We start from the raw sequence: 26,665 nt of genomic DNA, 5'->3' as shown, positions 1-26,665 counted from the left end.
AGGAAATGACTTGTCAGCCACAGTTTGTACTTCGAACTTTCACAATAATGTATAATAATTTCCTCTTGTACATGAAAACCAACACCACGATATTGGATTGTGCAAAGGCCAAGTGCAAGAACAAAGCAGAAATCCACACAAAACTGAATTTAAATATTTTGACAAGGCCAGACCAAAACCAAACTTCGGTCATTTCATGCCTGAGTAAACTTGATTTCTTCACACACTGTCCTGGAATGCAGATTGCCACAATTTTATGGACAGTCTTTATATTTCTAATTTGGCTCCCATTTTGATAGGCTGGAGTTGATTTGGAATAAGCCAGACCAAATATGTGAACTGCAGCCATTTCTCACATCCCTGTTACTCAGTCCCATCTCTACCACCTAGAGTGTAGTCCACTCTGACCAGAGTGTATATGTTAGCTCACTTTTAATTGTATGTGTCAGCACACCCTAACTATTTCAAGCAAGTTGATACAGAAAAGGATGATGGAATGGAAAGACTTGTATTCTTGTTGAAAATCTAACTCATTATTAGAGAATGGTGGAGGACAACCGGGCAACTACCAGGAGGAAGAAACTCCATGAGGACCCTCATTGTCAACCAAGGTGGAGCCCAGCACAGAGAGCGCTGAAGTTTTTTAAACACATGCAGCCAAAAGTGCTATTGGGCAATCCTACTCAACTTATAGATCTCAGTGTGCAGCCAACTTAGTTCACTGCACTGGACATTAAAAAATGCTGAGTTCCCTGGACACAACAAAGCCTTGACAGCATTTCCATTGTAGAGCCCAAGATCTATGTACCAGAGCTAGCTGTCCTCGTGACAAAAATACAGAACAAATTGAACCCACTCAATCAGACTCCTCCCCATCATCAGTAAAGCGATGGAAGTAATCATCAATAGTGCCATCAAGTACTCACCAATAACTTGTCTACCGATGCTCAATGCAGGTTCCGCCAGAACTGCTTAGCTCCAGGCCTCATCACAGGCTTGACCCAGGCATGGACACAAGATCTGCATTTCCAGAGGAGAGCTGAGAGTTGCTGCACTTGACATCAATGCAGCATTCAACCAAGTATGTCACTAAGGACCCCTAGCAAACCTAAACTTAATGGGGATCAAAGGGAAACAACAAAACTCAAGAAAATCGGATTCATCCAAGATACAGCAGTTTGCCTGATCATTGCCTTCGCACTCACTATCCACCCCCTACAGCACTGGTGCCCTTTGGCTGCAGTATGCACAATATAGGAAGCACTGCAGCAACCCACCATGGTGACTCTAACACCTCCTTCCCCTGGGATCTCTGCCACCGAGAAGGACAAGAGCATCAATGTCATGGGAATACCCTCATCTTCAAATTCCCCGCAAAGTCACACACCATCCTGAGTTAGGAGTACATCACCAATTCTGCATCTTCACTGGGCAATATCCTTGTCTTCCCGACACAATACCATTGTGAGAGCATTACCATGTATAGGACTGCAGCAGTTCAAGGACAAGGTCCATCACCTTCTCAGCAAAACTAGGGGCAATAACTGTAGCCTTGCTCACATCCCAAGGACAAATTTTAAAAGTTAATTTGGACCTAAATCCTTTCCTAAAAAATGGTACAAACATGATGGAAAGTGTTGAGTTTTGAATTCCATCGATAGCTGCTTTTGGACTGTTTTAATACTAAGATAAACAATAAAGAAATGGCAAAAATTTGTTCCCAACTGTCTGCTCCAAACGGACTTTACAATTTCATGGTTCCTACCACATGTACCAGTAATCGAATTCAATGGAAAATATGACCAAGTGAGCTATGTACTGGAACTGTAGCCCTCTGATTAACTGTTGAAACTACAACACATCAACACATTTCGAAGAATGCAGAAAATTCCCCAGTCAGCAAACTCTGGGCACTGATACCCAGTTCATGTTAAGAGCAAATTATTAGTGGCTAAGAATCTAAACAGTTCAATTATTGAACCTCCAGGGGATCCGACTAGAAACTCAACCTGACCTTACCTCCTTTCTCCTTTCATCATTAATATATGGAAAGCTTTTGAATGCCAGCATAAACTTTAATCCTGTTTAGTACAAAATAAGAGGTTTACTGGTTCCCAGTAGGCATTGTATTTCAGTCAAATCATTATAAGTATGAAACAATCCAATCTTTTATTGCATGTGCGTACGAATGTATCCTCCAAGTTGAATTAGATCTGAAAACAGAACACTTTCAATGTATAGGAATTTATTTTAGAAGGTAAAGGAAATCTGTCCAAAAATGAGAAGAGAAGTGCAATATTTGATCAGCAGCTTGAAGCTGGACATAAGAAATGATTCTTTCACTTTCAAGAAGTACAATATCATGCAAATGCCTTGGCCTCTTTTCAAGCAGCATCCTCCTGAAGTGGTTGTCCTTGGTGCTCAGGGTGAGAGAAATAAAGTGCTCAATGGACAAGAAACACATTTAGCAATCCTTCAGCCAAGTAATTAGCTTTTCCAGAAACTAAAGCTAACTGCAAATATACTTCACTTTCTTTCTTTTTTGGCAACTCATTCCGAAGCTGCTTCTGTCCATGTGTCACTTGGTGTCAAATGTGTGGAGACTTGTATGTTGAATGAAGAGTTGGCTTGAAAACTTACCCATTGTGCAGCATTCCAAATAAAAGTCTTTGCCTCAGTCCTTTATAACATAATTAGACTGTGAGAGTGAAAGAGTATGCATAAGATGAGAAAGAAAAATGAGCAAGATCGGAACAAAAAGATTATACTGCAAATTGATAGCAACCCACCTTATCTTAGCTTAACCGTTGCCTAGTTCTGAACACTTTGACAACATCCCAATTAAAATGATCAATTAATTTGGAGATTTAAGCTCCGATTTTAACACGAAGCAGGAATCGCAGGCTGAAGCTCCATACCCCAGAGTGCAAGGCCCCAGAGATTTGAACTCCTTGGCCTTATTTGAATGCCCCGACTCTGACTTCCGCCCGAAGCGGGTGGGAATGATATCACACGGTGGGCAGTTATAGAAAATCTGCAGGGGTTCAGGCTACGGGGCAAGACCGCGGCACGCAAGGCCCAAAGTATCCATCCACAGGGAACTTTTAAAAAGTAAAACAAAAGCATTTATCTGGGCCTCCCGTGGGCAGGTTGCTGCCTGCTGCCAGCTTTGGCTGGTGGGTCTGAGACTGTGCAGCCTTTAGTCAGCCCACAGTTAAAATAGCTGTGCGTCCCAGTGACATCATCAGGATGTGTCTTTGCCATTTACGTTAGGCCCCAGCTCCTCAGATTCCTTCCGTGCCTGATTTCACATAAGTTAAGATGGTGGGGGGGGGGGGGGGGAACGCAGGAACACTGTGCCAAACCACTGCCATCTTAACTCCCCCGACTTGCACCGGTCCAGCTGAATGGGAGGGGGGTGGTTAAAATACCTCCTTTAGTTTCACATTATAAATCATTCTGTATCAGCAGGCTCTGTCCATCTTTGTGCATCATTACTATTTTTCCTATCATAGTTCATCACATTCAGGCATCCTTTCCTCAGATGAGAGAGTGGACAGAAATGCTCCAAATCCTATCCCAACTTTTAATACAAACCTTCTGTTCATCAGATGACAGATATTCAATGTTTCTCCTTGCAGTGTGTGTCCCCAATTAGTGGCCTAACTCAAAACTGACAAAACTCATCACACACTCGACTGACAGATTTGAATATCGGCTAAAAGCATAACCACAGCAGTGTGATGGGAACCGTATAACCCTTTTCATTTGGCAACTGGAATTGGTTGGGTTGGTACTCAGCTTTGTTTGATTGCTGCTTTTAGTGAAATTTCAAGGAGGAAGGAAGATTAGCGCTCTGCACTATACGACAAATTAACAGAAGTGTTTCAAGTGGCGCGTTTGGAAAATATATGCGCATATATTACTTTTGCTAATACCCTCTTTGACAAGGGTTCTTCTCCATGAAGCCTTGGGTTCACATATTTAGACGGTGCAATGGGATGATAAGGGATGAAAACCAGCTTGCACAGGATCCTCTCTGAATCATTACTGGGGCCTGTTTTTTTCACGGTTTGTTTACAGGTTGATTTCATGCAGTTTGTTAATTATTCGATTAATTTCTGCCAAGTATTTGCTAAATGGATACTTTCTGATCACATCTAGCTGCACGAGGCAGTTGTACAGTTACATGTCAATGGGTAGGATATATGCACTCAGAACATGTGGCAGGCTACATAATTGACAATGTCCATGGACACTTAGTAACAGATATCATAGAATCATAGAAATTTATAGCACAGAAGGAGGCCATTCGCCCCATCGTGTATGTGCCGGCTGATAAAGCTATCCAGCCTAATCCCATTTTCCAGCTCTTAGCCCGTAGCCCTATAGGTTAAGGCACTTCAAGTGCATATCCAAATACTGTTTAAATGTGATGATGGTTTCTGCTTCTACCACCCTTTCAGGCAGTGAGTTCCAGAGCCCCACTACCGCCGTGAAACAAGTTCTCCTCAATTCCCCTCTAATCCTTCTACCAATTACTCTAACCCCTGGTTGTTGACCTATCTGCTAAGGTCCTTCCTATCCACTCTATCCAGGCCCCTTATTTTTTATGCTTCAATTAAGCCTCCCCTCAGATATGGTCAACTTTCTTTCATTTGCTATTCTGATGCTAATTCTTTTAGATTTTTCTAATTCTTAGAAGACTCATGAAGAGTTTAGATGACATCATAAACTATGAGAGCAAAGCAACCACAGCATATGATATTTATATGAATGCTGAGATAAGATTATTTCCCCAAAATCACTGCATAACATTTATAACATTACACTGTGGGGTTGGTGAGATTTTTATTGAATTTCTGTCTCAGTTTTCTGATGAGTCAATGGCCAGGGACATTTCACACTGTTGATGTTTGATGACATTCTCACTGAAGGATTAACCATTCCGTGCAAGGTAGATATTACACTGACACAAATGGCAAAATACTGCGGATGCTGGAAATCTGAAATTAAAACAGAAAATGCTGGAAATACTCAGCAGGTCAGGCAGCATCTGTGGAGAGAGAAACAGAGTTAACGTTTCAGGTCTGTGACCCTTTGTCAGAACTGGAAAGTGTAGCAGGTTTTAAGGAAATGCAGATGCAGGGGAAGGGGAGCGGGAAAAGAACAGGGAAGGTCTATGATAGGGTGGAGAGATTAAATGACAAAAGGGATGATGGCACAAGGCAATAGAGGATAGTAATGGGACAAGTAATGAAACAAAGCAGTGGTCTGGAAGTGTACATGGCAACAGCTGAATTATTACCACCACCTGCTGTCCAAAACATTGCTGAACTCGATGTTGAGTCCGGAAGGCTACTAAATGCTTAATCAGAGCATGCTATACTTATTTTCTATCCACAACACTCACATAATGCTGTGCGCGTGAAAGTGTATGAAGTTGAAACAGTTTAAAAAAAAAAAGACGGCACTTGAAACAAAATGTCTGCACACGTTACCAGCAACACAATTCTAATCAGCATTCATCTGCCATTGGTTGCACATCCAATTAGAATCACAAAATTTGCTGTCTGCTGATTAGAATCGGATCCAAAGAGTCATTCGGCTCCAACCTTAATTATATTGCATGATGTAACTGTGAGCCAATATCAACAAACAATCACACTAGCTACAGAAAATCACTAATACAAAAGCAAAATACTGCGGATGTTGGAAGTCTGAAATAATTTTTAAAAAAACAGAAAATGCTGGAAATACTCAGCAGGTCAGGCAGCGTCTGTGGAGAGAAATGTTAACTCGGTTTCTCTCTCCACAGATGCTGCCTGACCCGCTGAGTATTTCCAGCATTTTCTGTTTTTAACACCACTTAATCTCGGTCACATATTTTGATACCTCACACAAAAAAGTATTTGGCCTTATTGCGTTATCCAACAACTTCTGGCAGACTAGTACAATGTAGGCTCACAATGGCATGTAGTATAAACCCAGGAGACTCTGGGTGCACTGAGCAATAAATAGCTTCTGTGCACTAATGAAACACAGGGCCTGCATCTTTAATGTACACCGAGCACACAGGAGCCCTTTAATACCTCATAAATGTGGGAATTGCTAATATTCATTTGTGCCAGTGAAGGAGTCAACTGGTATTACGTTCTGAAGTGTTAGCTTGCCAGTATTCATGGCTCGAGAGAGACAAGGCAGGTTTAGTGCTGCATGGAGTGGTTTGTTGTCGATTCTGTTAGAATATTTATCACCTGCTGTTGCATCAGGGGGCCCAGTTTTGGTCCTGATCAATTTAAATTTGGGTTAGGTTCAACAATGTGATCTTTTGCTAGCATTAAGAGCATGTGTTATTGATTTGCTGTGTGAAAGCTGTGGGAAACAAATGCCTCAATATATATCAGCAGAATCTGCAATGGCTAAATAAACATATGCTCTTCTGAAATGCAGCATACTTCTGAAAAGTATAAGTAAACTGTGCTATTACTGGTGGAAAAGGCTTTCACAATGCAGGGCCAATTTGGTACACATCTAAGGCACATCTTAGAAATTCTAAGTAACCATAAACTTTTGTTGTAGAATGTTCAATAGAAACATTCCCATAAGTGCATTTCCCATAAGTGCTGCTTGTGTTGAGCATATGTGTTGAAATGGTTATCTGTCCTTTACATCGCAGACAAAGATCTGCCAACTGGCTAGTGGTTTAACAATTGAAACAGCATTCACATATATTTTAATAAGCTTCACCCTCCTTTAGAGAGTGGGAAGGAATAAACACAGCTTCTGTGGAGTCTAGTTAGCTTTAAGACAACTGGCATCAAAAGCTTGGAACTGAGTCATTCCTAGTCAGACCACTCAGTAATCCAATGCTTAAACCAGGCGGTTCATTAAGAAGAGCTGGATGTGTAGACATGTCATTGGGATGAGGTGGCACCTTTAATATTCTTCCGACTCGGTTCCAGATAACTCTAAGACAATACTGTAACAGGTAGGTTAATACTGTTGGACAATAGCAATCACACCTTCCCCTACCCGCCTGCCCCCCCCCCCCAAAATCTGCATTCCGAAGGGACTGCTCCTCCGTGACACCCATGGTCTATTCCACAGTCACCCCCAGCACCTCTCCCCTTCCCATGGCACCTTGCCCGTGCAAGCGCAGGAGATGCAACACCTGCCCTTTTACCTCCTCCCTTCCCACTGTCCAGGGCCCCAAATACACCTTCCAGGTGAAACAGCGATTTACTTGTACTTCTTTCAATTTGGTATACTGTATTCGCTGCTCACGATGCGGTCTCCTCTACATTGGGGAGACCAAACGCAGATTGGGTGACCGCTTTGCGGAACACCTCTGTTCAGTCAGTAAGCGTGACCCCGAGCTTCCGGTCGCCTGTCACTTTAATTCTCCGCTCCACTCCCACTCTGATATCTCCGTCCTCGGACCCTTGCACTGTTCCAATGAAGTTCAAGGCAAGCTCGAGGAACAGCACCTCATCTTTCGTTTAGGCACTTTACAGCCTTCTGGACTCAACATCGAGTTCAACAATTTCAGACCATAACCTTTGCCCATATTTTGCTCTGATTTTTTCTCTCTCTTTGTTTTCCATGCCAGCTGGTAATTATCCTGCCAATCACACCCTATCTAAACAAATCTTTTTCTAACTTCTGCTATTACCATCTCAAGTTGGCCCATCATCCCTTTTGTCTCTCAAATCTCTCCTGCCTTCCACCCTATCACAGACCTTCCCTTTTGTTCTTTCCTCCCCTCCCCCTTTCAGTGCTTTCTAAGAATCTGTTCATTTCAAACATTCGCCAGTTCTGACGGCAGGCCATCAATCTGAAATGATATCTCTGCTGCCTGACTCGCTGAGATATCCAGCAGTTTGTTTTTATTATGGACAATACCAATGCTGTGTATAAGTAAGATGTGCAATTTTAGCTTGCTAAACACCAACAGTATCCCAGTACACACTTAGGGTCTAAAAGCCTTCGCTCATGTAAATCTGCGACTAAACGCTTTGGACGTAAGTAAGTGGGATATGTCCCTCCAGGGAGATAGTGTGCACCCCACATTAGGCAAACAGAATCTCTACCTGTGTAGATTTAATAGCTTGGTTCATAGACTTTCAAGCATGGTTATGGGTTTCCATGCATGTCAGATGCCAAGCCAGGCCAAAATAAAGCCTTCAATAGCATTTTCTACACTTGGCCAGATTTATTTAAATTTCCAAGTGCCATCTTGCCAATTGAAAATAAAGCCCAGTGGCTAAACATTGTGCCTTCATACTTAACAGTCAGTCCGATTACCCATATGCTCACAAGACAGTTCCAATAAAACATCTCTTCCCATATATTACCAGTTCAGGCACTGACTGTTTTCAAAAATCTGCAAAGGGCCAGGAAAATAAGGTAAAGGCTCAAACACCCACCAAAACTGTGCTTAACATTTATGGGGGGTATCTGGAAATTGAGGAGTGCAGGCCAGCTAAAGGACAGAGTGTGGCCTCACTATCCAGACAGAGCTTGCTATCTTCAGTTTCCTGGTATCATACAGGCAGCTGCCCATTGCTAGGCCTCAATCTAATTTAAGGAAATAAACATTATCCACATTCACAAAACTAGCCTGTAACAATTCCCCATTGTACTTCTTGACTAACTAGTCCCAGTTGCCTATTCTAAAATTTATGTAATAGTGAATAGCTTCCTTTAACTGTTCCAATTGTATAATCTGAAATGCGTTTGTAACAAAATAAACTGGAGGATTTTAAAGGGGCACCGACCTTCATGTAAAGGTAGGGTCAAACTTTTCCATTTTGTTTGTAAGCACACAATGCAAAGTTATACAGCATTGCATCACTTCTACTCAAAATCATTGCAGCAAAAATGAAACATCATTGACTCTCCAAACAAGAGAGAGAGATATTTAAGCTATTCTTTTATAATGGCTTAAATAACCCTCTAAATTTACCCAAATCTCGTGGAATGCAGGCAAGGTGACTAGAGTCAACAAATGATATGTTTGTCTACATGTTCTGAAGCACTGCCCTCCTGAAGTTGCTGCTGTGTATTAACATTTTAAAACCTGGGCCTGGAAAGTGGTTTGCGCTGGCTTGCTGGTGGGAACTGGGCCCAAGAAATGATCCTTGTACTGGAAACTAAAATAATAATGGCAATGATCCTGAGCTTGTGTCCATTGCTCACAATGGTTTTCTCTCCCGGATCCGCAAGGTCATGAGATTTCAGTCTGTCTGGGTGCAGCATTCTGCACAACACAAGAGCAGTGTTTTGGGAATTCTGAATACTCTAAATTCTTCAGTATTTGTTGACTTGCTATTTTTGTTGCTGTTGATGAATAAAAATATTTTCATTAATACAGCACTGTTTCTGGAAGTTGGCCGGCGTGTCCACGAGAGTGCCAATAGCCGTAAACCATTGGTGCCCCGCCATTGCATCGTGGAGGCCCCGACCTGTGTGAGAACACCAGCGGCAGGTCGGGGCCATAAAAGGAGTGGCGAGCGGCCTCGGGAGCGGCATGGAGGCCTCGGGGAGTGGCGAGGAGGCCTCGGGGAGTGGCGAGGAGGCCTCGGGGAGTGGCGAGGAGGCCTCGGGGAGTGGTGTGAGCTGGTGCAGGAGGCTGATGGCAATGAAGAGTGACATCATCAAGGTCCAGGTCGGTGATTGGAGCGTGGGCAGGTACAGGAGCGGTGAGGTTGGGGCGAAGGAGTGGCGAGAGACTGTGGAGGGATGTGATCAGGGCCCAGGGGAGGCATGAGTTCGGGGCCAGGGGCCCAGGGGCAGCACGGGCCAGCCCACACTGCGATGTGTGCGCACTAGGTCCATGCAGGTCTCCAGTCGTCTTGGGTAACCCTTGCCACTGGACCAAGATCTAGCTCTGTCAAGCCCGTCTGTGCAACGGCCACCCTACAGTAAAAACAATCCACGCACAGGCATCTTCCACCCTGGAGGATGTAGTTTGGGTCCTTCATTGAAACACCTGTGAACTCATCCTTTTTTGGCGTGGAAGCAAGTCATCCTCGGTTCGAGGGACTGCCTACGATGATGATGATGAAACAATTGGTGTAGGCAATTGTATCACTGGCGATCTGTTACAGGGGTTTACTTAGAAATGCGAAAAATCTAGAACAGCACAAATTCACTTGAAGTCAGGTCAGAAAACATGAGCACAATGTTTTATTTATTGCACTAGTGCCTGTAAAACACATCCAAGTGGACTCCTGAATAACCATTAACTGCAGTCTGATCTTGCTACTTATGTTGTGAAACATACCACTAAAACCCACAGAATAATATTTATTAACAGATAAAGTAAATATAGAGTGGAGGTGGGGGAAGAAAGCTTTAGGATGAAGAGTACACCAGATAAATTATTACTACAGCTGAGTCCGGAGAAATACTTACCCGATCCAAGCACAACATATCTTGGCAAATGACTCATATGTTTATCAGGAATCAACTGTAATAATAATTTAATATAAAACAAGGCAGAAATCTATTGGTTACAGCAAATGCAAGCATTCACATATTGCGCTGGCAGAATGTTGTCACTTTGCATGCACTCAACAAGCCCTCAGAAGTTAAACGTTCTTGGAAATATTTAAACGGTCTATTTATAAGCATTCCACCATCAACAGTTCCAACAGAATGTTTAATGAACTTGCTGCTTCTAATTTGTTATGTGAAACTCCCACTCCAGGCCTTATTTCATTGGTTGCATGTATTTTTTCATTAATGTTCAGTCCTGCTGACGACACTTTTTTCTCGCTAATTTTCTCCTTAATTTTGCTCCCTTGGTCTCCTGAAGGCATTAACTCCTTGCTGGGGTATTGTCCCACGGACAGTGGTCACTTAATGAAACCTTCTTGTATGAACCTTGAAGATGAACGTTGGCATGTTATTCGATTGTTGTGACATTACAGCTGCACCCAAGCCCAATCTCATCCAATATCCACACACTCACACCCAGGGGCTTGCTGGCAAGTCATCAGGAGTGGGAAATCCTGGCCCAGTTTTCTTCCCTCGCCCGGGGCTGCAGAGGTTAATTGTAGCACCCCTACCACTGTTGTGGCTACAATCGAGCAACTCAGCACAAACCGAGCATGGACCCTGGGCCCTTCCTAGTCTGCATAGCAGAGCTACTCACTGACTTATTGGGGGAGCATTATTTACATTTCAGGGATTAAGGATCAGAGCCATTAAGCTCAGTTACCTCCCTCCACTAACTCCAGGCAACGTGCAGTGACAGATGCAAGAGGGGGACTGGGCAACAAGGTGCTTGGAGAAACTGCAGGCCCAAACCCCTTATTCAAAATGGCAGCCCGGGTGACATTAAGACTTGCAATTAATTATTTTAATAAATACTTTTTTATTTGGTAGATTGCTGTTTGTCAAAATGCAGCAATAAGAATGATCACAACAGTTAACCAATATAGATTCTTTTATAATCTCTGTGCTAATCGTTCTCAAATGCTGTTGTGTGTCTGATAAGACGGGCTCTTTATTAACCAGTGTTTAACTGCAGAGCAGTTTCATCAAGGCATTAATCACCTGGAATCCAGATGTTCTTACTGTTAATATTTCCTAAATGCTAGTTCCAGTTTCCAAAGTTGGGTTACATACGAACAATGATGGACAGGTAAAGACCATCTAATCCATCGAGCCTGTCCCATCATTAGAATGATACAGAACAGGAGGCCATTCGGCCCATCGTGCCTGTGCCAGCTCTTTAGTAGAACTCTCCAATTAGTCCCACTCCCCCGCTCTTTTCTCATAGCCCTGTATTTTTCTCCCTTCAAGTATTTATCCAATTCCCTTTTGAAAGTTACCATTGAATCAGTTTGCACAAGTCTCACCTCCTTCAGAAATGGTCCCAATGCCTCAGGAATCTAAAGCCCTCCCTCCTGCACCATCTCTGCCACCACGCATTCATCTGCTCTACCCTCCTATTTCTGAACGCATTAGCACATGGCACCGGGAGTAATCTGGAGATTACTACTTTTGAGGTCTTGCTTTTTAATCTCTCCTCGCTCACTAAATCTGCCTGCAGGACCTCATCTCTCTTTCTACCTATGTCATTGGTACCAATATAGACCACGACCTCTGGCTGTTCACCCTGCCCCCTCAGAATGTCCTGCAGCTGCTCAGTGACATCCTTGACCCTGGCACCAGGGAGGCAACATACCATCCTGGAGTCACGTCTGCTCTCCTAACTATCGAATCCCCTACCATTATTGCTCTTCCATCCTTTTTCCTCCCCCGCTATGCAACTGAACCACCCGTGGTGCCGTGGACTTGGCTCTGGCTGTACTCCCCAGAGGACCCATCACCTCCACCAGTACTCAGAACAGAGTACTGGTTGGAGAGCGAGATGCACTCAGGGGACTCCTGCACTACCTGCCTGGTCCTCTTCTTCCATCTTGCAGTCACCCATTCCCTCTCTGCCTGCACACTCTCAATCTACGGGGTGACCACCTCCCGAAACGTGCTAGCCACAAAGTTCTCAGCCTCGCGGATGCACTCCAGTGACGCCAACAACTGCTCAAGCTCCCACACACGGATCTCAAGCTGGCTACGCTGGCAACACTTCCTGCACATGTGGTCGTCCAGGCCACGAGAAGCATCCAGGACTTCCCACATAGCACAGGATGTGCATTCCACGGCACTGAGCCGACCTGCCATGCCTCGATTTAATAGACTAAAAACGAATTTAGCAGAAAAAAAAAGTAAACTTCACTCACCAGCTACTCATCAATCAGCTCCTTCCCTTGTGCCGACGTCACTCTTTACTCTGACGTCACTTTCGAATTCTGCCTGTGTTCAGTGCTCTGATGTAATGCCGCCGGGTTCCCACGCTGTGTTTAAATGCTCCGCTCTCCCGATGTGCTCTGTTGCACTGCCATTCAATTAGATCATAGCTGATCTCTATCTTAACTACATCGACCCACTTTGGTTCTGTAACCCTTAGTACCCTTGCCTAACAAAGATCTAGCAATGACAGTTTTGAAATTTTCAATTGATCGAGCCTCACCAGCTTTTTGGTGACGGAGTTCCAAATTTCTGCTACCTTTAGTGTGACATCACCCCTGGCTCTAATTTTAAGATTACACCCCCTTGTTCCGGATATCCCTGCGGGGAAATAGTTTCTCTATCTATCCTATCAAATCCTTTAATCATCTTAAAAACCTCAGTTGGATCAATCTGAAAAGAGTTATTTTTGTAATAAGTCCCAAAAGCCAACAGTGTTAAGGGATTATTGCTAGTTAACAAAGACAGCATTCAAATGTACATTCAGAATAAAATACATTGGGTTGGGTGCTAACTGTCACTTGCGTTGTTGGTGAATCTGAAAAAATAAATCGGATATTTGACAGTTGGGTACCATTTTTCAAGCTCCGTGACAAAAACTTGTACAGACATGAAATCTCCAGGGCATTTTCCAACAAATCTCATAGATCCCTTAACAGTCATCTATTTTTTAAAAAATCATCACAAGAGCAGAATGAATTCACTCATTTTTTATTTAGAAGCGTGAGAGAAGAATCGATCTTCGCACAAGTTGATGTTCATTGATAGCATGTTATTGTAATATCATTCCATTGCTCTTATCATTTTGGGTAAATGTAACTATTTCTTATACCTTCTCCTAGCACTGCTGTGTGGTGATGTATGATAATACTCAGATTAAAAGCGGCAGTGTCAAATTCATACATCTAATGTGCTGCTAAGATGCATAAAAATATAATAAATAATGTGTCTTGGAAGTTATACAGTATGTCCCAAGTTGCTGAACTGACCTGTTTATTTGTATTCATATACCAATAGTCTTCTCCTCCTCCAACTGCATGAAGCTTTTCTAACAACTATTATTTTCTCCCTCCTCAGACATGGCTACATCTGTGTGGCAATGAAATCTGTTGCAAGTTTTTTTTTTAAATGGACAATTTCCATTACAAATACACATTTGTAAAACGTTGTGGTCCAGAATTCAACACACCGTTCTGAATGTGTATCATATTTCAGCTGAAAATATTGAAGTGATTTTTTTTCCTTCATACATTGAGATGTAATGGATATGACATTTGGAAACCTGTACTTTTCAAAATTAAACTCTAAATACTACACTGAATGCAGCATTACAATTGGGGAATTAAAGAGTTAGGTTCTTCATTTCCTAGTATAGCCATTTGTGCTTTAACTGTGCTAAACTAATGCAGATTAGAAAATACTTTTGTAAGGTGAAAATATCAGCACGTTTCTCTGCTATTGTTAAAGCTGAAATTAGAAGAAAGTTCTTTGACCAGTAAGTAGATAGTAGCTCCAAGCACTGTTCATAAAGATTCCTCATTAAGCAGTGATTAACACTCAGGGCAATGCACGGACTATTGTTGCTTGTGCTGTGCTCCAAAACAAAAAGGTCTCATTCCAAGGTAACCTGCCCGTAAGTCAGTTTTAAATTGTTCTTAAATTAACTTCAGCTGCCCACATTCCACAACATAAAATCAAGTCATCTCCTGCAGGCTTGCGTGTGATGTAAAACGTTGATCCAGAAATCTTTCACTCCATTAGGATTTTCTGAAAGGTATTCTGGAACAGCTAGTTACTTTGTACATCTGAAAATTAAAGGGTAATAATGAATCACAGCCAAATGTTATGGTAAAGAATACTGTGTTTGCCTAGTAATGAAAGGCAGCTTGACTTGTTAAGTTAATTGGAAAAGCTGAAGTAGCATTTCTACTTCCTGTACTTTTTTCGACCTAGGAAGCATTATTTTTCCACTGATTAGTTGATTAATAATTCAATATTTTCTGACAAATTTGGGGCGATTTTGGGTGATCGATGTGAGAAGCATGGTAATGGTTTGCCCGTACCCACAGCGAAGAGGCTGCCTCGGTTTTGAGGTCCTGGCCTCATTTCCATTGGTCGGATGAGCTCTGAGGTGCCAAATGGGGGACCTGAAGCATGCGTGCTGGATGAAGGCCACGTAACTGTAGGGGAGAGGCTGCGATGGCGGAAGGGTGTGGCGGAGGGGGGAAATCCCGAGGCAGCAGCGACCCAGATTATTTTTGTGGTTCCCCAGGGAAACACTCCTGAGCCCCGAACTTGGTGCCGCCGAGTTTTCTGGGTGGTCTCCCCTCGGTGCCAGTTTCATGGAGGTCTCCCGCCAGCGGGGAGGGAAGACCGCTGGGAAACGGCCACTGACGTCCGCTAGCGCGCAACGTGCATAAGTGTCCTCCCACCCGCCGAGCTGCCGATTTGGTCCGGGCAGGAGTCCACTGCAGTAGGGGGAAGGATCGCCGCGTGGCAGCAGGTCTAACCGCAACGCCAAGTATGAAGCCCTGCAGAAAAAGGTTAGTAAACTTCGTTTCTTTCATTCCTTTTACAGCGATTCAGGTGGATGGGGCCCCCTGAAGGTTTTCCAATGTTTTATTTTGTTTAAATTGTTATTTTTGTGTGTACCCCTCCTCCCTGGGCCCGACTTAATCCTCGCCGGTATTTTGCCGAGGATTGCATTTGCCGTCGAGATTGGGGGCTCCCGCCTGCTGCCGCCTAGATTCAGGGCGTAAGTCACTTTATTGCCGCCGGAATTTTCAACAAAAGTTCCGCGCAAAGTACCATCAGGCATCTCAGCGGTCCTTTAGGCAGCACTTGCGCAGAACTTAGCTTCCACCAAGTTCGGGCCCAACCTTTTGGACCCTCCAAAAGAAGTTTTTTAAGTTACCTTTACTGGGCCTCGTCGGCGACATTATTCATGAAACGTGCGATCAGTTCCAAGCTAAATTGAGAACCGGGGTCCTAGTGCCCCTATTTGCATATTAAAAGAGACCGATCGCCTGAAACAAGCGGGCGCTTTGGGAGCATAGCAGTTCTCCGCTTTCAAAATGTTGCCAGCCGCATCATCAGGGGTTAACGAGACGGTCAGGCTACTGACCCTATTTTTGAGGCCCATATTAAAGATGTTAAGCTTCCAATATTGTCGGAGTGGTTCAACAGAGCCACGTGAAAGCAAGCGTTGCTTCCACACCTGCTATACCACTGCTGCACAGAACAGACTGCGATAGTGATAACATAAGAACATAAGAATTAGGAACAGGAGTAGGCCATCTAGCCCCTCGAGCCTGCTCCGCCATTCAACAAGATCATGGCTGATCTGGCCGTGGATTCAGCTCCACTTACCCGCCCACTCCCCATAACCCTTAATTCCCTTATTGGTTAAAAATCTATCTATCTGTGATTTGAATACATTCAATGAGCTAGCCTCAACTGCTTCCTTGGGCAGAGAATTCCACAGATTCACAACCCTCTGGGAAAAGAAATTCCTTCTCAACTCAGTTTTAAATTGGCTCCCCCGTATTTTGAGGCTGTGCCTCCTAGTTCTAGTCTCCCCGACCAGTGGAAACAACCTCTCTGCCTCTATCTTGTCTATCCCTTTCATTATTTTAAATGTTTCTATAAGATCACCCCTCATCCTTCTGAACTCCAATGAGTAAAGACCCAGTCTACTCAATCTATCATCATAAGGTAACCCCCTCATCTCCGGAATCAGCCTAGTGAATCGTCTCTGTACCCCCTCCAAAGCTAGTATATCTATCCTTAAGTAAGGTGACCAAAACTGCACGCAGTACTCCAGGTGCGGCCTCACCAATACCCTGTACAGTTGCAGCAGGACCTCCCTGCTTTTGTACTCCATCCCTCTCGCAATGAAGGCCAACATTCCATTCGCCTTCCTGATTACCTGCTGCACCTGCAAACTAACTTTTTGGGATTCATGCACAAGGACCCCCAGATCCCTCTGCACCGCAGCATGTTGTAATTTCTCCCCATTCAAATAATATTCCCTTTTACTGTTTTTTTTTCCACGGTGGATGACCTCACATTTTCCGACATTGTATTCCATCTGCCAAACCTTAGCCCATTCACTTAACTTATCTAAATCTCTTTGCAGCCTCTCTGTGTCCTCTACACAACCCACTTTCCCACTAATCTTTGTGTCATCTGCAAATTTTGTTACACTACACTCTGTCCCCTCTTCCAGGTCATCTATGTATATTGTAAACAGTTGTGGTCCCAGCACCGATCCCTGTGGCACACCCCTAACCACCGATTTCCAACCTGAAAAGGACCCATTTATCCCGACTCTCTGCTTTCTGTTAGCCAGCCAATTCTCGATCCATGCTAATATATTTCCTCTAACTCCTTTATCTTCTGCAGTAACCTTTTGTGTGGCACCTTATCGAATGCCTTTTCTAAATCTAAATACATCAACAACTTTACCAATGACGCGCTCCACCAATAAATTATTCATTTTGTTTGGCCGTGTGGATAAACCCTGTGCACGGCAAGTCATTGTGCATCTATCGTAAACTCCTATTAAATCTGTAGCTGGGAAACACCGGCTGAAATAATCAATCACTGCGAGCTTGGCAGAGCCCTATTATTTTGACCATGGTCCACAGCTATCCACATGTTTGATGGTTGATTGATAGCAACATTGTTTTGTCAAAATAAATGATTTAAAATGCCAGTGGTTATGAATATTCTTGAGTACATTGTAGAATTAGGGTAAGCTCTCTTAATTTCTCCAGAAAAATGAATCACTGCAGGTTAGAAATTACTATTGGTGATATTAGTGGGCTAACACTGAATGCAAATGCAGGACATTCCTATGTCTGTTATTTAAATAGAGACACTATCCCATTTAAAATAAATGCGTTAAATCATCCATTAAAGCAGCAGACAGAGGAACATCACATGAATGTGTTAAATATTCATCTGCCAATATTGCCAGCAGGAATTTCTAGAAGTATATTTTTATTTTTGAGTTAGGAAATCTCCCTGTCCGAGCTAGTTTCACCTCATCTCTGACTCCACCACAATTGACAGATGTACTAAGATGCCAATTGTGCGCATCACTGTCACACGGACTGCCTGACAAATGAGGTCAAGCTGTAGGTGAGCAGCAATACAAAGTCACAATCTGTTCAAACCATCCACATTCAAAATGGCTGCCCTGCCTTTGTGGCATGAGCAGTACACCAGATTTAGTTAATTAATTGTTTTAATAATGATAGGTTTTTGAGTGTGACAGATTGCCAACAGCAATTCTACTTCCAGCAATGTCAAAGGTAGTTAATTTAAAGGGAAAAGTTGCAGGTTCTAAATGCCTTCTGTTTAATACAAAAAACACCAGTAGTCACTGATCGATGTGGAATGATTGTTAGTCTTCTGTTCCCAATCCATAATATCCCATTGTTTGCTGCTGACTAAAATTACACATGAATTTAAGAACTATTAGCTTCTTGCTTTAAGAGTACAGGATAATTATTAACAGACTTCTGTTGAATCACTCAAGGCAAATTTGCTAATTATAAAAAAAACTTTGTGTTGACATGGGATAATTTCCCTCCATATCTCATTCAACATTGTCACAATTATCACATGATCATTTTGTGTGTAAAAATAAAAGCTGCTGGTAGTGACTAAAGTTGTAAGCAATTGTTCTCAGTAAGTAAAAAAGCATCTACTTTGAAACTAGTTTACTGCCTAGATGACCTGAGAAAAATTAATTTGTGCTGGGAGCTAGAACTGGGAAGCATTCAGGGTGAAATTCAACTTCAACGGTGGCACAAAGCAGGCAGTAGCCAATCTGACTCCATTTATCCATCCCCCAATTTCCTTGCCGTTAAAGTGAACGGAAAGGGAAGTCGGATGGTGTATGATGTGGGGGCAATCTGCTATTGCCTGTTTTGTGCCACTGTCTAAATTGGATTTCCAGCCCCCGCCCCATGCTGTGAAATACATCTCAGAGACCGTCACTCCCATGTTACTCCCATAATACTGTCACTCCCATGTGCCTGTCACCGCCACACAGCACTGCCCTCCAATCATCAAGATTCACAGCGCGGCCGTCGACAACGTGGACCATTTCTCACATCTCGGGAGCGTCTCATCAACAAAGGCAGACATTGATGCGGAGATTCAACATCGCCTCCAGTGCGCCAGTGCAGCCTTCGGCCGCCTGAGGAAAAGAGTGTTTGAAGACCAGGCCCTCAAATCTACCACCAAACTCATGGTCTACAGGGCTGTAGTAATACCTGCCCTCCTGTATGGATCTGAGGCATGGACGATGTATAGAGGCACCTCAGGTCGCTGGAGATATATCACCAACGATGTCTCCACCAGATTCTGCAAATCCCCTGGGAGGACCAACATCAGTGTCCTCAACCAGGCTAACATCCTCAGTATTGAAGCACTGACCACACTCGATCAGCTTCGCTGGGCAGGCCACATAGTTCGCATGCTAGATACGAGACTCCCGAAGCAAATGCTTTATGCGGAGCTCCTTCATGGTAAATGAGCCAAAGGAGGACAGCGGAAACGTTATAAGGACACCCTCAAAGCCTCCCTGGTAAAGTGCGACATCACCACTGACACCTGGGAGACCCTGGCTGAAGACCGCCCGAGGTGGAGAAAGTGCATCCGGGAGAGCGTTGAGCTCTTCGAGTCTCAACGCAAAGAGCGTGAAGAGGCCAAGTGCAGGCAGCGGAAGGAGCGCGGGCAAACCAGCCCCACCGACCCCTTCCCTCGACGAATGTCTGTCCCACCTGTAACAGGGTCTGTGGCTCTCGTATCGGACTGTTCAGTCATCAAAGAACCCACTTTGGGTGTGGAAGCAAGTCCTCCTCGATTCCGAGGGACTGCCTATAATGACGACTCCCATGTTTACGTGAAATAGTTTGGGATGCCCATTGATACAACAGTGGCAGTAACTGCGGAGTCAAATCACAACCCACACTGAGCCAAGCGAACGCAGACTCCTTCCTGAAGGCCATCTCACAGCAGTTTAATTTTTGCACCGTTGCTTCAGCCCAGTACAAAGCCACATTCTAAAGTGCCCTGGGGGGGGGGGTGGGGGGGGGTCTGTTGGACCACCTGGCAACTCCTAAAGAATGATAAATGGAATCTTTTTCCAGTGGTAGGAGAAAGTGGATGCTGCCAGCTACGTCGGAGGAACAGAACCCTGTACGCACAGCCAAGCACCCACCCATACACAGGGCTGCTTTGTGGCTGACCTCAAATCAAGTTGCAGTTATGCAACTCTGCGCTGCTGACCAAGGATACTGATCAGAGAGCAGCCACATAAATACAGCCCAAGTATATTTTAGCTTTCAGCTTCCCTGTTGCTAAATTGCATACAAAACCTTCCAAAAAATTAAACAGATTTAACTGTGCTTTGCCCAATAAAAGTGAATCTCTCAGGCTCCTTGCACATTAGACCTAACTTAGGTACAGCTTAGGTCTGACTTCAGTCAGCGTGGGATAGATTGGAAAAATTTATGCTGATGCAAGCAAGCCAGTTGAGGTATTTGGAGGAGTCTTTATTGTAAATAGAAAACAAGGTTGACTGATGGCTGAAATAACTGTAAACCTGTCTACATGTTGCTGAGGAGCAGGTGCTAGTGCAAAAGCACACAGTGAACTAAATGTGTTTCCAGCTTATCACTTGCTGACAGGAGCTATTATCAAACAAGCAGAGCATATAAATGCCATCTGGTTACCATGTTTTTTTCCCCCCTCCCTTTCTAGCAAAACACTAAAAATTCGGATCATACATTAAAGCTGCTTTCTCATTTCCCTGAAGAAGACAGTGTATTTGTTCCAGTTAACATGCTTCGTATTAAACACTGCATCTCTGCTTTGTCGCAGACCTGTTTAGGCTGTGCAGTGTTTGAAAACCAGCAAAGATCAAATTGACAATACATCTCCATTTTACGCATGTCTGCATTTTCATTGAGTTCACTGCCTTTCATCTGCGCGTCGAGATTTTGTTTTATTAACATCAGGAGTTAGACCAATTAACCAGCTGTTGAAAAGTAGTGGTACAGTATTTGTATTTTATTTTTAAAATTGGCCAGCAGTGACTTTCCTTGCACAACCCTAGTACGAATACAGATTGTTCTTTGCAAGCCAAATTCCACAATTATAACCAGAGTGCTCGCTCACAATCCATGCTATATGACTTGTGCTATTAAATGTCTTTGCAGCAACCCTGATCAATGATTATGTATTAGGCTGTTTTCCTTGCAACCTTTTTCTTGTAGTGATTATAAGAAGCAGGTTCATTTTGATGAGGTTTTCAATGGGAATATTACCACGTTATTAAAATGTCCACAGACTGGGATAATCGAATAAAAAGGTGCTGCCAGTCCTTTTAAAGTTGTGCATGTGTTTCGCGGCTTCCAAAGGGAACCCTTTCTTGTCCTGTGTTTTTTTTTTTAAAGTTCATATCCTCGCATTCCTGCCATGTGTTTACAGAATGTTTGGCTTGGTCAGCTGTGCCCTTTGGCGACGAAGTTTCCTGTCTCCACAAAAAATGCTCTAAGAAAACGAGCTGGGCGAAAGCAGTATTTACAAGGATGCCTAAATTAGTCCTTCCTTGGTTTGACAGATGGACACGTGCAGCTGGTTTGATTAATGGCTCCTTTCTTAGGCCCTGGCCTGCTCCATACGCACTCCAGGCCTCAGTGGATTAACATGTCCACTCATCTCCAGCTGCAACACTGCAGGGTTTTTCTTTCAGCCAGTAATTCAGGTATCCTGTCATCAATATAACTCTGACATAATGTATTTGATTGTACACATGCTGCACCAGATCATCAAGGAGATAATATTACAATATACCATGTAGGTCCAATCTATAATACCGTCAGAACCTATATGTATATATATATATATATATAAATATGCAAACTTAATCTCAAATATGTTATTATTTGGTTGTGTTACTATACACAGATTCTAGGTATATACAGAATGTGTTTCTAATACCAAAACAACCTTCTGGGCACAGTTGTGATGGTAAGAGGAACCATATTTGCCTAAACTGGCATAAAGTACAATGGGTCATGAGTATATACTTCCAATATTCCTCAGTCATAGTTTGTTTGTGTGACTTATTCTTGTAAATTGGCTGTCTTCAAAGAGAACATGAAGGGTGCTAGCCACAGGCATTCTGGTTGCACAGGGGCTTGTCACCTTCCAGAACCTCTCCCAAATACCATTATTCATGCCTGTAAATGTCACAAGGCTGTTCATCACAAGTGAGCCCAAACTGCCTTCAACTCCAGCTGAAATCATCTCACAGTACAAATCAACAGATTATGGGGCTATCCTGGTTCAGCTACTCAATAGATAAACTCACTAATCCATCATGGAGATTATCGATTTCATTCATGATGAACATAGCTGCCCTGGCAGTGAAATCCACTTTAACTCTATTATACTTAGACATTAGTTTAAAAGAATTAAACTTCATTGAAATACACGATAAAACATCGCCTCCAAAACACTCTTCTGCTGTTTGTCTATTGTTTTAGCTGGAAGACGAAATTAGTTTCACTTCTCTGCTGTGCATTTGTAATTTTAAATTTACTGAAGCACCATGATGATACCATGATATGCAAAAGCAGGTGTGGCTTAGAAGTATTATTAACCTTTTAAGTCAATATTATGGACCATTGCAAACCCTTAGTCTAGGACCAAAGAGTAACTTTACCAAAGAGCTTGGAGACAAGACATTGCACTTTTCAAGTCTGACTTCCTGAACCCATCAATCACTCAGTGTTTCAAAATCAAATGTCTCGGAGATTAGTTTGACACATTTTAAAATCACATTTAGGTCCTTCATTGGAACCCATCAAAATCCATAAACGCTGCTTAAAAGATTACAGATTAATAGTTACATAATCTATTAATTTTTTGCATTGTTAGAACTGGCTGTCGACAATGGAAATTGAATGAAAAATGATGCTTAAAAATGTCACGTATGCTGAATGCTGCATTTCATTGCATTGTCAGACAAATAATTCTACATCAGCCACTTGACAACACATGAAACAATATTTTTGTGGAAATCTTATTAGAATGTAGCATGCTAGGGAGAGAAAAGGTGACTTTGGATCTAAGGTTATTAAAGTTCTCCATCACTGGGGTTTTCTTCACATCTGTTGTAGGATAATTGATATAGATTGATTGTTATAATTAGACAACAGCTCCATTACTGTTGTATCATGCAACTACCAGGATAGTAGAAGGCAAACTAGATGGACCGTGGTCTTTTTTCATCTAGCAGTTCCAATGTTCCCATGAATGCTTCCCTATTTGGCTTAGCAGATTTCAGTAATGAGTAGCTGAGTTATTCAGACCAGGAAGCTCCCAGGTTTGATCCCTGGCCTGTTCCGAGTTATCTGATCGCTGGTATCACAGTGATGCAGGGACCACAATTGGCCCGAGCCTCCCTGAATTAGGGAGGGAAGCCCTGCTCTTTGCAGCAAAGGTGAACTTTGACAGAGCTCCTGCCATGATGACCCCCTGCCATGGTTGAAGAGCCTGCTGACCTGTACTTTCAAGGTTTACACGTGAATAGTAGTTACTGGAGTGAAGTACTGATGGTGGCCAGTGCATGTGGAACTGAACCCTAACAAAGGAAATTGCCTTTGCTGGAGGGAGGGGAGGGAATTGGGGACACCAAATTTTGAATTTTCTAAGCCATTCTTTGAGAAACTGCAGTCAAGTCAGTTCCTACGCTATGGTTATACTGAGAAATGGTGCTAAATTAAAGCTCGGTGTCCCAATATTTGTGGATTAAATAGTGGTGCTGCCAAGTTCAACAGTTGATACGCTCAGTCGGGCAGCTCTGCACTACTTTGTACCCAGGGCCAATGCTGTGAAAACCAGCTTGAACAATTTTTATTTGTTATTACATTTTTTTTCCGAAATGAAGAAAGAATCATAACTGCAAAGAAATGGAAGATTGCAGCTGTTGTCTGCACTGAGGGGGGTGCAGTATTCCCAATGGTGGAGTGCAAGGGAGGGGCAATTTGCCTTTGACTCCATGGCCCCATCTTATTGACGCGAGTCCAAATTGCTATCAGCATGACACCAGTCTCTGGTGTGCTTTATATTGGCTTTGACACACAGTGCATAAACAGACTAAAATTCACTCTGAAGCTTGGATGCAACTGCTAAAAAGAAACAAAAAACTGAAAGACACTTAATATAATTATTATCAGCATCTGCATGACAGCACAAGAACACGGAGTTTCACTGAAGGGATCATTTTATATGGCCAGCGGCATGGACTCACAGTTACCCTGTTAATGGTATAGGTTATTGACAAACATCCACTGACTCCCACAGCTACCTGGACTACACTTCTTTCCACCTCGCTTCCTGGAAGGGCTCTATTCCATTCTCCCAATTTCTCCATCTCATCTGTTCTGACAATGCCACCTTCCATACTAGTGCTTCCGATATGTCTTCCTTTTTCCTCAACCGAGGATTCCCCTCTACCGAGGTTGACATGGCCCTCGACCGTGTCCGTTCTATTTCCCACACTTTTGCTCTCACCCCTTCCCCGACCCACGATAGGGTTCCCCTTGTCCTCACCTTTCACCCCACCAGCCTCCCCTTTTAATGGATCATCCTCTGCTATTTCTGCCACCTTCAGCGTGATGCCACCACCAAACACATCTACCCCTCCCCTCCCCTTTCAGCATTCTGAAGGGATGGCTCACTCCGTGGCACACTGGTCCACGCCTCAATCACCCTGAGCACCTCCTCCCTTTCCCACGGCACCTTCCCGTGCAAGTACAGGAAATGCAACACCTGCCTTTTTAACCTCCTCCCTTCCCACTGTCCAGGACCCCAAACGCTCCTTGCAGGTGAAACAGCGATTTACTTGTACTTCTTGCAATTTAGAATACTGTATTCGCTGCTCACAACGCGGTCTCCTCTACACTGGGGAGACCAAACACAGATTGGGTGGCCGCTTTGTGGAACACCTCCATTCAGTCCGTAGGTGTGACCCTGAGCTTCCAGTCGCCTGTCACTTTAATTCTCCACTCCACTCCCACTCTGACACCTCCTCGGCCTCTAACACTGTTCCAATGAAGCTCAAGGAACAGCACCTCATCTTTTGTTTTGGCATTTTACAGTCTTCCGGACTCAACAGAGTTCAATAATTTCAGACCATAACCTCTGCCCCTATTTTTCCACATGGCAGCTGTTGATGATTCTGCCATCTCTATTTACACCTCTTCCAGAATCATCTTTAGTTTCTTAACTTATCCCATTACCATCTCCTTTTGCCTTGCATCGTCATTCCTTTTTATCTTTTAATTACTCCTGCCTTCCATCATATCACAGACCTTTGCTTTTGCTCTTTCCTCCCCTCCCCTGCACTTGCTTAAAATCTCGAACTTTTTCCAGTTCTGACGAAAGGTCATCAAACCTGAAACGTTAACTCGGTTTCTCTCTCCACAGATGCTGCCTGACCTGCTGAGTATTTCCAGCATTTTCCAGTTTTATTTCAGATTTCCAGCATCCGCGGTATTTTGCTTGTGTGCCCCGTCAATGTGTGGCCAGTGATTCCCGCGCGAACCCCAATTGGCTTACCTTGTGAATCAATGAGATGAGCTGGTGCAATTTGAGCCTGCGATCTACAAAGACATCATAGACAGCAGAAATAGCCAGCACAGTCACTCCCTGCTCCTTCCAGAGCATACTGCAGGCCGCGCACAGGAAGCTCGCAAACAACCAGACCCAGCTCCACAGAGACCGTCCCCTGCACCCACAGTGCCGGATGTAACACATTAAAGAAAGGAGGAAAAACAGCCCAGCTCCGACATCTGCTCGTCCTACAATTCCGGCCACTGCCTCGGTGTGGATAGGATGTGTTGCAAAGAGCAGGCCTGCAATAAACGTCCAGCACCCATCGCCGAACAGCACCCGGGAGAAGTTTGTGAAGAAACCAGTGACTGCGCTGTGCAACAGCACGTTGACAAGATGATACCCCCAGGGCTCCAAACCTCCAAAGGCACAGTTAAAACGGAAGGACAGTGTGCACAGTGGGCGGTAGGACTTGTGACTACCACTGTGCGTAAGAAGAGTTCCCCAAAAGTCATTGTAAAAGATATTCGCCCATGGTGTTTCTGGAAGCAGATCCGGGTTGGCTTTAATGGCTCGGCTGGAAGGAAAAATAAAAATAACATTAATTACTACACAAGAAAAAGGCTGCCCATTAGTTTGGGTCATAGCAATTTAGTAACGAGTCTCCAGTCACATTCCACGTTGCTTCACAAAGGTCACTGACTGTTACTATTCTGTTGCTGTCCAACTGAGTGAAACAGCCAGTATAAGAACGTGATTACTCAAGTCAGGCTACAGCGATGAAACTGTATCCCGAGACCTCATTGGAAAACAATGATTCCTTATTCCCCCTTGTATTTAGCTGCTTCAGCATCATACACTACTCCTCTTCCTGAGCAATGGAGAATACCCTGCTGCAGAGACTCTGCCAATGCTGCTTTTCTTGACAATATACTTCAGACTGTGGGCTTTCGATATAGGAATAGAGGGTGAACCTACATCCGAGCAACAACGTCATTGTCATGTGACTTATGTCTTGGCGGTCTCAATGAATTGCAATTGGTTACTGTAGAATGGTTATAAAATAAAGATATGGTTGGGGCAGTTTCCTGCCTAATAGAGGAACTGATGCAATGATCCAGGCTTTTGTTAACTCCAGACTCAACTATTCCAATGCTCTCCTCGCTGGTCTCCCATCTTCCACCCTCCACAAACTGGAGAA

General features: G+C 43.6%; 1 protein-coding gene across 2 annotated transcripts in view; it reads right to left on the bottom strand.

Moving 5' to 3' along the window:
• Positions 1-26,665, bottom strand: part of LOC139281413 (protein O-mannosyl-transferase TMTC2-like) — a 156,432-nt gene that overhangs the window by 65,905 nt on the left and 63,862 nt on the right. Inside the window, exon 2 of one of the 2 annotated variants that reach the window (XM_070901573.1) lies at positions 25,471-26,041. The exons of the other annotated variant lie outside the window; for it this stretch is intronic. Coding sequence (XP_070757674.1) covers positions 25,471-26,041 — 571 coding nt within the window. The remainder of the gene's footprint in view (positions 1-25,470; positions 26,042-26,665) is intronic. 2 annotated transcript variants of the gene reach the window in all.

This window comes from Pristiophorus japonicus, chromosome 15, assembly GCF_044704955.1.
Source record: "Pristiophorus japonicus isolate sPriJap1 chromosome 15, sPriJap1.hap1, whole genome shotgun sequence".
Taxonomy (NCBI): domain Eukaryota; kingdom Metazoa; phylum Chordata; class Chondrichthyes; family Pristiophoridae; genus Pristiophorus; species Pristiophorus japonicus.
The sequence above is the reverse complement of the archived record's forward strand: the minus strand, read 5'-3'. Positions and strand labels throughout refer to the sequence as shown.